This window comes from Leucopleurus acutus, assembly GCF_964270905.1.
Source record: "Leucopleurus acutus genome assembly, chromosome: 1".
In the NCBI taxonomy this organism is placed as follows: Eukaryota; Metazoa; Chordata; class Mammalia; order Artiodactyla; family Delphinidae; genus Leucopleurus; species Leucopleurus acutus.
In genome coordinates, this window is record NC_139142.1 from 125054956 (window position 1) to 125071222 (window position 16267).

General features: G+C 35.7%; 1 protein-coding gene across 1 annotated transcript in view; it reads right to left on the reverse strand.

Moving 5' to 3' along the window:
• PRTG (protogenin) overlaps window positions 1-16267 on the reverse strand; it is a gene marked incomplete at both ends in the record, with an annotated part of 128946 nt that overhangs the window by 61087 nt on the left and 51592 nt on the right. Inside the window, 7 exons of the mRNA XM_082846412.1 lie at window positions 2130-2294; window positions 4377-4624; window positions 5437-5596; window positions 6202-6360; window positions 6623-6760; window positions 8283-8416; window positions 10074-10218. Of these exons, the coding sequence (XP_082702538.1) occupies window positions 2130-2294; window positions 4377-4624; window positions 5437-5596; window positions 6202-6360; window positions 6623-6760; window positions 8283-8416; window positions 10074-10218 (1149 nt within the window). The remainder of the gene's footprint in view (window positions 1-2129; window positions 2295-4376; window positions 4625-5436; window positions 5597-6201; window positions 6361-6622; window positions 6761-8282; window positions 8417-10073; window positions 10219-16267) is intronic.

Consider the following 16267-nt stretch of genomic DNA (forward strand, 5'->3'; position numbering starts at 1 on the left):
CTTTCTGCTTGTTCCCTCCAGTCCAGCCGTGCTTGTGCTTCAGGCCCGTAGCAATTTCCATGTCCTTTCCTAGAATTCACGTCCCCCAGTCATCTGCCTAGCCAGCTCCCTCATTTTCATTTCCTTCAGGTCTTCAAATGTCACCTATTACATGAGGTATCTCTGTCTAAAGCCTTATCCCTTTCTCTGCTTTTTTCCCCTTCTCCTCAACACTTATTACTATCTAACAGAGCATATCATTGATTGTTTATCTTATTTATTGTTCCTCTGTCCCTTCTCCCACAACAGAAAGTAAGCTCCACAAGGTATGGGACAATTTTTTGTCTCTTTCATTCACTACTAAATACTGAATAACACACAGCACGTACTCAATAAATATTTGTTGAATGAATGAAATAATAGGTAGGAAAGGGAAAACCAATCAAGCATTTCTGAGTCCTTTATGTGTATGAACTCATGAATTCTCACAAAGACCCAATGAAGAAAGTGCCATTATCATTTCTACTTTATAGCTGAGGACACTGAGGTACAAAGAAGTCAAATCACTTACCCAAGGTCACACAGCTTGTAAGTGAAGAAGTAGATCTAGAGCCTATATTCTTATCCCCAACACCCTACTATCTCTTATATAACAATGGTTCTTCTATCATAGGGTTATGTGGGGATTAAAGGATATAAATGGAGGGAACGTTTTTAGAACACGCAGTGTTAGACACTCCAAAAGTGTTAGTTGTATCTGACGGGCATACTAGGAGACCCACACATCTCAGTCTGAGAAGTACAGGCTGAGGAAATGGGGGAATACTGATGCAGAAAATTGAAAAGCAGTGTCAGAAGTCCGTATGTTATCCAGAAAACAAAATGAAAATTAAACAAAAAAGTTGCAGAATTAAGGAAAGGTTTAAAAGGAGAAAAACTTTGAGATCACAGCTTAATTAGAATTGGCAAGCTTTAACCAGTAGCTTGCTATACTAAGACACATTTTCTTGAAGGGTATGGGGGAATACACCTCATATACCAAACAAACCCAAAACAACTACAACAAACACCAGCCTGTGTTTCACCTTAGATATGCATGTCAGAAGTTGTTAAATGTAATTAGGTAACAAGAGAGGTCATGGTTCACTCTAAAATGGAACAGACTCTTAAACGAAAACTGAAATGTGGAATTCATCATCCAGATCAATGACAATTTTTTCATTTAGTAAAAGTCTGAATTTATAAACATTTACACAAGTAGTAGTATAGAGATATAATAGATCTGGGACCAAATGGACAAAGAAAAAGATGTGAGAATCATTTATATAAAAATGTTTTGAAAACTAAAGGTGGACCATTTCCTGAGGATGCGAAAACATGTGTAAAGGAAGAATAGTATAATTAAGTATATGTTAAACAATCCCCCTTTCACACTGCAGAGTACAAAAATGGGCCATGGAGAGGCCCTGAAGAGAGAGATGAAGAGTCAGAGGAAGAGAAACAGTTCTCCAGGACTATTTTAATGGATAGAATTTCCCACCATTGTAAGAGTATATGGAGGCCTGCCCTCAAAAGGACAGCAACTCAATTTCCAACCCCAGGTAACAAACTGAACAGGCAATACTTTCCTGCTTATGCAGAATAAGCACAATGTATCTAAAAATAAACTAACTGCTATCTGATTTTATAAGAATTTTTTTAGCTGGCAAGTACTAAACTTCTTAAACTCCCAGTTTCAGAAGTCCAATGCCTCTGACCTCCAGTCATTACATACACTCAATATGTAACTGTCATTATATTTTTTCCCACCTAGAGAATCTCACATTTTGTTCTCCTCAGTAAAGAAAAGAAAACAAACCAAAAACCCTGCAACGCATTTACAATTTAAACCAGGAACCTGAAGAAACAGAAGGACAATTTTGTTATTAAAATTTGTATTACGAATTATAAATGAAACTGCTCTTCATCATGTTACTGCCAAAAACTGAGAGTAAGATTTGAAATGGTAAATTAGCCTGCTGGTTATCACATTTGTTTTTGTTTTTAAACCAAAACCAGGATATTTTCTCTGAGTTAGAACACATATTCATTGAAAATGATAAAGCATATTACTATTCATGCTGAGATGACCTAGAGTCACGTTTTCTTACCATCCTCTAAAGTGTTCTGCGTCACGTGGTCGGACATCTGGCTGGCTCCCATTGGCATATAAGCCACAATGTAGAAAGTATAATTGCTGGCAGGTTCCAAGTCATCAATAAGATAATGAGTTGTGTCATTTCCGATGACTACTTGATACTCTTCATTGTTTAAACCTAGGTTAAGGAATCAGTGTCTAAAAATTATGAATATTCAAAATAAAATTAACAAGACCATTACCATTTTCTTCCACTATGAAACACTGGTCCTTGGATCTCTCTGTTATCTTTTGTGACCCTTTAAAACATGTGAATAGGAAGGTTTTTATTTTCTAAAAGTAACCATGTCTTGTTACAAATTACTAGTTTGAATTTTTCCTGAATAAATCAAACTGAAAACAATTAATCTTCTCTAAACATCATTTAACATCTAGTCAAAACCCAGAGCAGAGACAATGTACAGCAGTAACACAACAGAGTTTAATGCTACAGAATACTGTAGCTCATTAACAGTGTATATTTTAATTGCTTAAACTCATGGTTTCCTTTTTCTTTTAAACATAAATGGAGAGACAGTAGGGAATGTAATGGCTCTACTCTTTATAAAAACAAACCAAACCAAAAGTTGTCCTGCAAAAGATCTCATTTTGCCCCTAGAGATTCTATTAAATTTGACTGACACAAGTTGTTCTTTTTACTTATATTGAAAGCAAAAGAACTGGGAGGCACAGAATGTGCTTCAAAATGTTTTGTTCCACAATGAGGGTTTTTTTCCCCCCCTAGAGAGGAAAAAAATTCTCAGCAATTCTTAATAAAATATGCATAGCAAGGTATAGAAGAGGATTTGTCTTTGTGGGATTTAATTCCTACAGAGTAAACTTGTAAAGTGGAACAAGAGCACTGGCAGCTACTGTGCTTTGCGAACAATTCACAGTAAATGCACGTCAACTTAATCAAAACTCTCTAAGGATGGAGCCCCTTCTCTCCACACTGGATTTATAAACAAAACAGAAGGCAAATTCCACTATTAAGTTTTCCCACATTTCTGAATTAACTTGATAGCATTTTAATTAGACAAGATTACAGGCATTTCACAACAGACTAGCTAATGGTTCGTTAATTAGGAACTGCATAGTACGATTTCTGACCTACCAAACAAGGTCCTTGAGTTCGAATTAAAAAGCCTTGTTCTGCCTTTGAATAGACCACTGAGCCGCATGTGGAGGGCTCTAATGAAACAACCATAATAGCGAACAAGAGTGGTCTCCACCAAAACCAGCATTCCTTTTACCTTCTTAAGTCATTAAAAAGGGAATTAACATACTCCAACATGCTCAGTTAACAGACTTTCATTCTTCTTGCTACCATGACCCCTGATTTAAATTCAAAATACTCCTTTTCAAAATACTACTTCAAAGTACAAAAAACAAACAACAACAAACCACCTGTTTGTACAGACAATTTTATTATATCACCATTCTTTGGGTATCTGAATTTGTTTGGAATGTCTATCACATAAAAAGTAGGCTGTTTTGTATATAACTAAAATGTGTAAACCTCTGCCATTGTTTCCATGAGAAATCAATAGTGAAATCTCTAGGATTTATAACTAGTTTTTCCTCTAAATTTTTGCCAAAAGAAAATATGAGGATAAAAAAGATTCCAGAAATGGAACTGAATAAAAATTTTAAGAAAGATTTGATATCTACTTTTACATAATAAATGAGATATCAATAAAGAGTATCCTGCTCAGTTTTTAGAAAGTTCTATGAGATTTCAGAAAAATAATCAAAATATATAAAATCATATTACGGGGAATCTGAAAATGTTTACTTTCCCCTTTAAAAATAACATGCTATAGTGACTACAGTTCACCTTATTATTTTATTAAGCAGTTACACCATTGTTCCTATGTAACTGCATACTTAAATTGATATATTTAAGTCTTAGGGAAGGAATTTACATCTCGGCTGAAACGAAATTCCTAAGTACACCACTCTGTAACTTTTAGCATGCAGAGTTGGTACTTATTTCTAGACAGAAAATCTTAAACTATACTTATATACATAAAGTACACAACAATACAAAATTTAACAAAAAAATTTATACACAGGTGATATAGTAATTACTTTATTAAAAGAGGTAAATGCCATAGAACTTCAAAAATATTTTGTGGATTATGTGAGACATCATTTATATTGAAAACAAATCCCTGACAGTAAATAGCACATAAAAATAAACAGTACTCAAATTGCTTACCTTCTGCTTTCATGTAGTGCACAGAATAAGCGATAACTTTGTCTGAATTATAAAGCGGCCTCTCCCAAGCTAAAAGGATGGCTGAACTTGACATGGTTTCAGCATGCACGTTATAGGGAGCACTGGGTCTGTCTTCTGACATTACTACAGTCAGTCTGGCTCTAGATAAAATAGATCCTTGGCTGTTCTCAGCCATGCACTGATAAATAGCATCATCTTCAGGAATAATCTGGTTAATTACCAATTTACTGAGGAAAGAAAAAAATTATTTCAATGAAAATTCTAAGGATGACATAAAAATAAAGTTAAGCTATTACTAAGTGCACTCTTAATTTTAAAAAACAAGTTATTAAGAACAAAAAACTGAGTGACCAGCCCTATGAAAAAAATCTATATGAATTGCTTAAAATTACTCTTATTTTCTGAGTCTATATAAAGAAGTACTTGAGATATCCAAATCCTGTTTGCTTTAGGTGACAGCTTAATCTCTTTTTTAAAATTTGGCTTTTACTAAGAAAATATATTAATCTGTAGTAGCATCTAAATTTCTGTAACATTGCAATGCTACATAAAATTCAGGTCAACAAAAATGTTCAAAAGTTTTGTTCAACATACAAGAGTGATACAAGAAGATTCATATTTATACTAATAAAAATGAGTTCTTAAAATCATTAAGTTTGAACTGTGGAGGAACTCTTAGAGACTTAATTATTTCCTTCTAAATTCCTCACTTTATGGAACAAGGAACTGAGACTCCAAAGGGTTAACATGCTTGCTAATAACTTAGCTGGTGGCTTACCAGGACCAGAACCCAGGTCTGGGGAACTGTTTCAACATTCACTTCATTATAATCTACCACTTCCACGATCCACGTATAAAATACAAAAGGATTTTTGACATGCTGATATTACACTCTTAAGTTTATTTCTTACTGATTTTACTTCAGTTTAAAATACCAGGATAATTTAGGTATTTGATATTATAACTATAACCGTTTCACATAAGAATTACTAAAGCCATTATATCTTATCTAAAATAGTAGCAAAGTGACTTAGCCCACCTGTTGTACATTTTAATTCTACCATTTGAATGTATCTTCCTTCCGTTTTTCAACCATGACATTTTGGGTGAGGGGATTCCTTCTGCCTGACATACAAATCGAGCAGTACCAGCTCGAGGCCTCGTTAAACTTTCTGGCCATTCGACAAATGAAGGAGGAGCTATTTTTAAAAAAAAAGAAAATATTTTTGTGGTCCAAACAGGAATGATATAGAGTCAAGGAAGAGTACAGCAAGTGACGCAAGTCCCACCCCTGAAAATATTTGACATTCTGAGCTTCCTGTCTACACTCTACATTTATCTATCTCTCCAGATGTCTTTTCTCTGCATTGCTCAGTTAATGTCCACTTTCCCCAGGCTTTCCCCATTGACACCATCTATACAAACACACTAAAAATATGTGTGCCATAATCCTAACTTAACCAAGCCCAATATACAGCCACTTGTGAATGCATGGAGACAATAGATTAAAATCTTAGACTGGTCAATGGGTATATGAATTTGTAGGTGGGTGAGAAGGAAATTAAAAAGGAAGCTTAAATTAACTAAGAAGGACCATAATGTTATAAAAGCAAACAGGATGGTAACTTCAGTGATTCTAGTTATATTTTAACGTAGGGCTTTAATTTCCTCCTAAAATTCATCACTGGTTTACAATTTTATATCAACACTACAAAATTCAAGAAAAGTGGAAGTAAGCTACGAGATAAAACAGCAAATGTTAAGATGTAAGATTCTCCTGATTGCAGAAGGAAAGAAAACATACCTAATACAGTTAAAGTTGCCATGGCAACTGTAAAGTTGCGTGTGCCCGGGGTAGTGGCCCGACAAACATATACTCCAGCGTGTTGCAGCCTGATGTCAGATATCATGAGATTACCATTTCCAAGTACCCGAGTATTGAAGACATCAATGGACTTGTGATCTATTTCAAAGAGAACAGTTCAGTTAAAACAATGTAACATGTGATCTAAAATTTGTCAAAAGATCACTATTCAAACAATCATTATTATAAAAAGTCTAAAATTTTCTATGCTAAAACTTTTCCTCTACACACTGAAATACCAGAAAGTTAAAAGCCACATAATTGCCAAACATGTGTGCTGTATATAAAATAAACATGTTATCAGTTTCACCCGTATGAACAAAGTTGAAGGAAAAGACTTTTTTTTTTTCCTAAGACTTACCAAGACGGCTCCAAGAAATGATTGGTTTGGGATTTCCTGTGGCCGCACATTCTAAAACAACAGTCTGATGAAGAGACGTTGTTATGTTCTGTGGACCTGCTATAATGGTTGGTGTGTGGAAGGATTTAGACTCCTTACCTTTGAGATGGAAAAGGCAGGATATAAGAAAAAATTATAAATAAGATATAATGAATGAAATGAGTTAAAATATCTATTCTGAAGTTTTTCACTTTTTTCTTTTTTAAAAAACAACTTTATTGAGATATAGCTCACCCATTTGAAGTATATAATCCAATGGTTTTTAGTACTTTCAGAGTTATACAACTATTACCATAATCAATTTTAAAACATTTTCATCACCCCAAAAAGAAACTCCATCCCATCAGCAATCGCTCCCCAATCTCCTCTCCCCATAGCCTGACAACTACTTTGTGTCTCTGGATTTGCCTAATCCAGACATTTCAGAAAAAAGGAACCATACGTTATGTGGTCTTTTGGGACTGGCTTTTCACTTAACATAATGTTCAAGGTTGATCTAAGCTGTAGCATGTACCAGTACTTCATTTCTTTTATTGAGTAATAATAATAGATTAATACTTAATTAAATGGATAAGACACATTTTATTTATCCATTCACTGGTTGATGGACACTTAGGTTGTTTCCATATCATCCACTTTTAATTGAGGTTCAAACACTGACTTAATGCTTTCACTAATCTTGTTAGGAATTTATGTGACAGTGGGGAGAACAAAGAAGTGTGAGAGTGCTTTTGTCTTTATGCTTCATACCAAGAAGCTAATAGATACCACCTAAAATTAAAACATGGCATTAAAAATTTAATTTAAGTCTCAATGTTTCTGTGAAAAAATTTTTAGTCTTAAAGGATCTTTAGGAAGTAATATCTCTTGTGAAGAGTAAACACTCATGTGAAGTTCAACAATGTCTTTAGGTCTGGTTTTCTTCCACTACATTCAAGTAAATTTAATTATTTAAAAATAAAAAACTAGCATCTATGTATAATTCCATTTTAATAAAATAAATATTTCTTTCTTCATATCATCTCTCAAGCCAGTTTCCCTTCTAACTATATTTATGAACGGTAAAATATATGAAATTATGTTCACTTAATATTAACAGTGATAATCTCTGGATATGGAACTAGGGACATTTTTAAAATATATCTTTGTACTTTTTACACTGTTTAATGTAAAAGAAGTTATTTTACTTTAACAGACATTACTCTTTAAAATAAAACATGCATCATTTCTACAAATGCAAATTATAATTTTCCTTAAAACAACAAACAGAAAAACCCAAACTGGAAACAAATGTATTTTTATTGACAATGGACAATTTTAGTGGAAATAGATGATTATTATTCTTTTTTGAGATTTTCTGTATTTTATATTTTAAAAACAAAAATGAAGTATTTACAAAACAAAAATTCGATCTTTCTTAAAGATGTTGACATTGACATATAAAACAAGTTAGTTTGAGAAGAAGGTTGCTTAAATAGATAAAAATGATCATTTTCCAAATAGATTACAATAAAATTTAAATGTAATTGAAGTACTACTTTATGGTATACTATTATAGCCAGAGAAGGCAAATTAATAGCTGGTCCCATTAAAAACTGAAAAATCAACTTACGTGTGGTACCTGGAATCACCGTGAGCAAGGCCTCCATACTTTTACGTCTGTGGGCTACAGTAGCAGCAACACAACGGTAATTTCCAGCATCCTTTTGGTCAACATCATAGATCTGCAATACTCCTGTTGGTAATGCAGTTACCCTGTCATGAGAGGAAAGATGATTAAACTCTCTGTAGTAGATTTTATATTTTATCTTAACATATATTCTATGATAAGAATTCATATACTCAACCTTTTAAAAATGCCAGATGCAATAATACTTTAAAGACTTTTAAAAATATTAGCTTGATTCAATTGTTTTCATTTGGGTTACTACAACTCTCTAAAACATAAGTAATTATGCTGTACCTCAGCAGTCCTCAACCTTTTTGGCACCAAGGATGGGTTTCGTGGAAGACAATTTTTTCCCCGGTCCCCCCAGGGATGATTCAAGCACGTTACATTTATTGTGTGCTTTATTTCTATTATTATTACATTGTAATATATAATTAAATAATTATACAACACACCATAATGCAAAATCAGTGGGAGCCCTGAGCTTGTTTTCCTGCAACTAGATGGACCCATCTGGGGATGGTGGGAGACAGCGACACCTGAAGTGTGTTGCTTATGTCCTGTCTACTCTGTAAGACGCAACTTAATTGTCACTTACCACTGATAGGGTTCTGATATGAGTCTGCAGGCAACTGATTTATTATGGTCTCTGTGGAGCCAAACCTCTCTGCTAATGATAATCTGTATTTGCAGCCGCTCCCCAGTGCCAGCATCACCACCTCGGCTCCACCTCATATCATCAGGCAGTAGATTCTCATAAGGAACGTCCAACCTATATCCCTCGCATGTGCAGTTCACAGTAGGGTTTGCACTCCTATGGGAATTTAATGCTGCTCAGGAGACGGAATTCAGGCGGTAATGTGAGCGATGGGGAGCGGCTGTAAATACAGATGAAGCTTTGCTGCTCACCTGCCGCTCACCTCCTGCTGTGCAGCCTGGTTCCTAACAGGCCATGGGCAGGTAACAGTCCATGGCCCGGGGGTTGGGGACCCCCGCTGTATGTGATTTGTGAAATCTATCAGTGTAATTTTACACAGAATCTCACTTGACATTATAGCTAACTGGTGGTCTAGAGTTTAGTATGATATTTTTCAAATACCTGATTTTTTGCATATTAATATCTATGTACTCTGCAAGATATACCTGAATGTAAGTTTTTTTTTTTTAAGCTCTTCCTTGAATAACTTTGTCCATCTTAGTTCTCTCTACCATTTCAGCAAGGGATTTTTGCCTCCTAAGGAATATTACTACTCATCAGGATTGGAATCAAACTAGGTGTGTGTATGCGCGCGAGCGTGTGCACGTGTGTGTGTATGTAGTGTAGAGGGGGTTGGTAAGCAGAAGGCAGAGATAGAAGTGGGCAACCACCACTGCGTATATGGGAGACCCTTACACCAGCACTATTATCCCCAGCACTAAAAGTGTAATTCAGCTTCCTAAATCCTTGGGCTGCCATCCAGGTACTCAGGTGGTCCCATGATTGGAAAAGATGTTTGAGGAAAGGAACAAAGCACTAAGGTAGAGTATCTGAATTCTGATCTGGACCAAAAAAACCAGGAACTATGCCCCATGTACCAGAGACTGATGATCTAATTCTTTGCCTAAGTTTGAAATGTCTTTAAGAAATTGGTTATTGTTACCATAAACGAAAATAAGCTCCACAGTGGTCTTTCCCCATATACAGTTTTATGATGAAGTCCTTGTCATTCCTGTATCATATTCAAAGACAAAAGCTGTATTTACCTGTCCATAGTTACAGGTAGAGTTGTCCGATTTAATTCCCACGTTATGACTGCAGGAGGGTTTGATGAAATCTTGCATGCAAATCTAGCAACTCCACCTTCTTGGACCTCAGTAGAAATTGGCTGAACTTCAAATGCAGAAATAGCTATAAGATAAAGTTCGTCAAATTCAGAATAAGTACCTGCACTACCATATTATACTTGGAAATAACATTATGCTAGATATTATTTATCAAACTTGAACTCCTGCCCAGACATAAGGCCAACTCAACTTAACAAGCACAAAGACAAATTAAGGAATAATTTTAGAAATACCACTGGGCAGTTGTCCAGCTAAAGGAGTTTGGTCTTTCCCAAAATGAAATTCTCAAGAAACTCAGATCTATTTCAGAAAAAAATTAATATAACTGAAACAAAAATAAGCAATTACCAATGGTATGTAATGATATACTAAGCTGTGTAGTACAAATCTCAAACACTATTGTATTTCAGAGGAGAGGGAAATCAATAAAGACAGATTAGTCAGGTAAAAATCTTTTACAGGGATTGGTTGTGAATTGAGGTTTGAAGAACCCTTTGGGTTTAGATGGAAGGAGAAAAAAAGGACATTCCAGGTTAAAGGAGCAACATGAAGGCAAGCACAGAAGTAAGAAATGTGCAGCCTGCGTTCACAAGATTCTACGGTAACAGCCAGGACTAACTATTGTAGAATAAATCAGATAAAGGGTTCATGGAAAAGTGGAAGGAGAGTAGAGATAAAACAGATTTGTATCATGGTACAAATTAAGGCCTTACTGAAAAGTTTTGAGCAAAGGAGTGTCATGAAAACAGTAGTGTCTGGGAAAAATTAATCAGGTATTGTTAGATAGGATGGATTGAAGAAAAAGAGCCTTAAATCAAAAGACCAACAGGCTCTTTAAATCAAAATGAAAGAACTGGGTGGTGGCAGTGAGAATGGAGAGATTCTACAGGTATAATGAAAACTGAGACTTGGTTCTTATTAGACAGACATGTCACTCCATGTCTGGAATCAAATGAGGTTGGTATTGCTGGAGCAGAATGAGAGAGGAAAGAGTGAAGACAAATGATGTGCCTGATGAATAAAAAGGTACACAGACTCGAGAGACTATCTTTAGACTTAAATATGTCTTAAGTGTTGATATTTTCTAGATAATTCTTCTTTAGTATTCTAGACAAGCCTCTAGGAACTGGCCATCATGTCCATGGTTTCACATTTTGATGGAGTCCAGACTCCAGGTAATAGTGTAGCTTGCCTTCCCTCTAAGTCTTCCAGGATATAAAGAAAGGGCCCCAATGATAGTCTTACTCCCCATCCTCAAACTCCAGTTCAAAAAATATATATGCCTTTACAATTTACCAATAAAATGAGAAATTCTGAAGAAAAATAGAAGGAATAAGGGCTAGATGCCTTATGCTTCATTAGACTGGGAAGGGTAAAAGGTCACAGAAGACTAACAAACTCTGCCTTGGACTTGACTTCATTAATCTGTAAATGAATCATGGGCCTTTAGAGGTATGGAACAAAGTCAGTGAATAAAAGTGAAAATATTCTTAGGAGTATCAACTTCCAAGAAGGGTGGAGTGGGGGTAAATTAATACTTTATTTATGTAGGTAACAGAAAATTCCTACTTCTTTAAGAACACTGGTTTTCAAACTGCTGCTGTCAGTGGACCCACAAGGTCAAAAGCATTTTTATGATAATCATCCTTTGCCTTTTTCACTTTCATTTCTGTTGAGTATATAGTGTTTCCAGAAGCTACATGATGGATGACAAAGCAACAGACCTAATGCAGTGTGAGAATCCAGCTGTCTTCTATTAAGCTAATTAAAGAGATTTGGACAAATGCAAAACAATGTCACTCCTCTCACTAAAATGTTTTGGAAAATAGTTATTTTTCATTAAATGTGTATGTTAATATATAATTGATCAATGTTTTAATTTCAAAATTAATGAATGAATATTTTTAAAATTTCTAAGTTTCGATTTCTAATAATAAAGTATCAATAGATATAACCCATATAAATAAAAGCTCTGAGGTCCTCAAGAAGTTTTAAGCATATAAACAGTGAGACTGGGCTTCCCTGGTGGCTCAGTGGTTGAGAGTCCGCCTGCCGATGCAGGGGACACGGGTTCGTGCCCCGGTCCAGGAAGATCCCACATGCCGCGGAGCGGCTGGGCCTGTGAGCCATGGCCGTTGGGGCTGCGCGTCCGGAGCCTGTGCTCCGCAACGGGATAGGCCACAACAGTGAGAGGCCCGCGTACCTCAAAAAAAAAAAAAAGACTGAGAGTAAAATGTTTAAGAATCACTATTCAAGAACACCAAACTCTCAAAATCAATACAGTTTTTCTTTTTAATTTTTCTGTAATCACTTTCTAGGATATTAATCTATTTACAAATAACAATGTAAGCTTCTCTTTCATTTAATTAACTAAACTTTTGTCGAATATATTCATATTTCGGGGGAATTAAGACCTAAGTTTTGAAAAGTTTAATGCCTGCTTTATGAATTATTAATTGCTCTTGATTCCATATTTATTTTTTCCATGTGTGAGGACGTGACCTTTAGCTTTAGTTGTCATTGATAATCCCATCTATATTCAATTTACAGACTTCAAAGTGGGAATTTTTATCTTACTCTTTCCCAGCATTTACCTCCCCAGATTGAAATATCTAATATAGTTTAAATTTTCTTCATAAAGCAGCAGTTCCTCCAACCCCATCTATTTGAACAATTTCTTCTTCCTTTATCCCATTACAATGAATCAAGCACCTAATTCAGTATGTTTTATCTGATACACATACATATGAGACATATCTCTATCTATCAATATACATCTCATATCTGACTTCTCTCCATCCCTAATAGTACTTTTTTTATTCAGGTCCTTATCACCTACTGCCTGGAAGTCTTGCTGGAGTGTCTTAGGTGACATCTGTCCTGACAACAGAGTTACCTTCCAGAGTGATGGTCATAAAATACAGATTTGATTTGTGTTACTGATGAATTTTTTAGTCCCTGCAAAACTCTGTCACTTTGTATTCAACCACTTGAAATTATGTTCCACAGACACAACTATTTCTAATTCTCTGAATATACCATATTTCACACTTCTGAGCATTTATATGAGCTTTGCTTCTCTTTCAAATATCCTAGGTCTCTTTGTCCAGCTGGTGAAATCCTATCATCATTTAAAGCCTAGTTCTCTTGTCTGAACCTTTGGGAAGCTGTTCCTGACCTTCTTCTCTACTTCTGTAAAATGAAGACCTTTATTGCTACTTTTATCCCACAGTATTATAGTCACTTATTCACAAGTCTTTCTCCCATTCTATACTCCGAGCTCAATGAGGCTGAGTAGTGGGCCATATTCTTTGCAGGATCCCTTAAGTCAATGAATGGCACAGACTCGGCACTAAAACAATACTTGTTGAATTAAACTGAAATTTAAAAACTGTTTTCCAATTCTATTAGGTCTTTAAACAAAGTAACCAGGAATGTAGGGAGTTTCCCAGGTATAAATACCAAGGCTTGGGATGAGAAGAAAATAATGCTTTTTATTATTTTGTTTGCTATAACTCTAAACAGCCCCCCATACTTCAGTGTATTATTTTTAGAGACAAATATCTGTCCCTCCTCTCTTAAAGGATTTTTATAAAGATTAAATAAACCAACACAGTGAGGGCTTTTTATATATTATACAACTTTTTATCAGTGCTGTGATTACTAAGAACAATATAATCACTCTGTTACCTTGAGTAATTTCCCTCCAACCACTTAGGCACTTGAGAGTTGTTTTCACTCTGAATCTCATCTAATCAACCAAACAATATGATGTCTCTGAACCACTACCTTTGAGCAATTCCCTCTCTTTCCCAGACAAATAAGTCTATGAAACCCCTAAGCGTTTTTTTTTTTTTAACGTCCTTATTGGAGTATAATTGCTTTACAATGGTATGTTAGTTTCAGCTTCACAACAAAATGAATCAGTTATATATATACATATATTCCCATATCTCTTCCCGCTTGCGTCTCCCTCCCTCCCACCCTCCCTATCCCACCCCTCCATGCGGTCACAAAGCACCGAGCTGATCTCCCTGTGCTATGCGGCTGCTTCCCACTAGCTATCTACCTTACGTTTGGTAGTATATATATGTCCATGCCTCTTTATCGCTTTGTCACCGTTTACCCTTCCCCCTCCCCATAGCCTCAAGTCCATTCTCTAGTAAGTCTGCGTCTTTATTCCTGGTTCACCCCTAGGTTTTTCATGACATTTTTTTTTAAATTCCATATATATGTGTTAGCATACGGTATTTGTCTCTCTCTTTCTGACTTACTTCACTCTGTATGACAGACTCTAGGTCTATCCACCTCATTACAAATAGCTCAATTTCGTCTCTTTTTATGGCTGAGTAATATTCCATTGTATATATGTGCCACATCTTCTTTATCCATTCATCCGATGATGGACACTTAGGTTGTTTCCATCTCTGGGCTATTGTAAATAGAGCTGCAATGAACATTTTGGTACATGACTCTTTTTGAATTATGGTTTTCTCAGGGTATATGCCCAGTAGTGGGATTGCTGGGTCATATGGTAGTTCTATTTGTAGCTTTTTAAGGAACCTCCATACTGTTCTCCACAGTGGCTGTATCAATTCACATTCCCACCAACAGTGTAAGAGGGTTCCCTTTTCTCCACACCCTCTCCAGCATTTATTGTTTCTAGATTTTTTGATGATGGCCATTCTGACTGGTGTGAGATGATATCTCATTGTAGTTTTGATTTGCATTTCTCTCATGATTAGTGATGTTGAGCATTCTTTCATGTGTTTGTTGGCACTCTGTATATCTTCTTTGGAGAAATGTCTATTTAGGTCTTCTGCCCATTTTTGGATTGGGTTGTTTGTTTTTTTGTTATTAAGCTGCATGAGCTGCTTATAAATTTTGGAGATCAATCCTTTGTCAGTTGCTTCATTTGCAAATATTTTCTCCCATTCTGAGGGTTGTCTTTTGGTCTTCTTTATGGTTTCCTTTGCTGCGCAAAAGCTTTTAAGTTTCATTAGGTCCCATTTGTTTACTCTTGTTTTTATTTCCATTTCTCTAGGAGGTGGGTCAAAAAGGACCCTGCTGTGATTTATGTCATAGAGTGTTCTGCCTATGTTTTCCTCTAAGAGTTTGATAGTTTCTGGCCTTACATTTAGGTCTTTAATCCATTTTGAGCTTATTTTTGTGTATGGTGTTAGGGAGTGATCTAATTTCATACTTTTACATGTAGCTGTCCAGTTTTCCCAGCACCACTTATTGAATAGGCTGTCCTTTCTCCACTGTACATTTCTGCCTCCTTTGTCAAAGATAAGGTGACCATATGTGCGTGGATTTATCTCTGGGCTTTCTATCCTGTTCCATTGATCTATCTTTCTGTTTTTGTGCCAGTACCATACCGTCTTGATAACTGTAGCTTTGTAGTATAGTCTGAAGTCTGGGAGCCTGATTCCTCCAGTTCCTTCTTTCGTTCTCAAGATTGCTTTGGCTATTCGGGGTCTTTTGTGTTTCCATACAAATTGCAAAATTTTTTGTTCTAGTTCTGTGAAAAATGCCACCTAAGCGTTTTTACTACAAAAACTAAACTAATTTTGCACTTTAGGTCACTTTAGGTCAAATGGGATAGAACTTTGGAGTCACAAAAGTCTGAGAACTAAAACATAAATGGATGTATCCTATAATACAGCAAGGATATTTATTTACTTTTGGTGGGGTGTGTGTGTGTGTGTGTGTGTGTATGAAACAACTTTACTGAGATATAATTCACATTGCATGTGATTTACATTCCATAATTCACCCACTGAAAGTATACAATTCGATGGATTTTGGTATATTCACAGAGCTTGTGACCATCCCCATAATCAATTCTAGAATATTTTCATCACTTCAGAAAGAAATCCCATATCCTTCAGTTATCACTCCCTAATCTTCCCACCCCCTCCCCACCCCAGCCCTAGGCAATCTTTCACCTAGTTTCTTTCCCCCTCCTTCCAGCTTTATTGAGATATAATTGATAAATAGCATTGTGTAAGTTTAAGGTGTACAACACTGTGTAAGTCTGAGGTCTGATACATGTATATATTGGGAAATGACGACCACCATAAAGTTAGTTAATACATCCATCAAGTAAG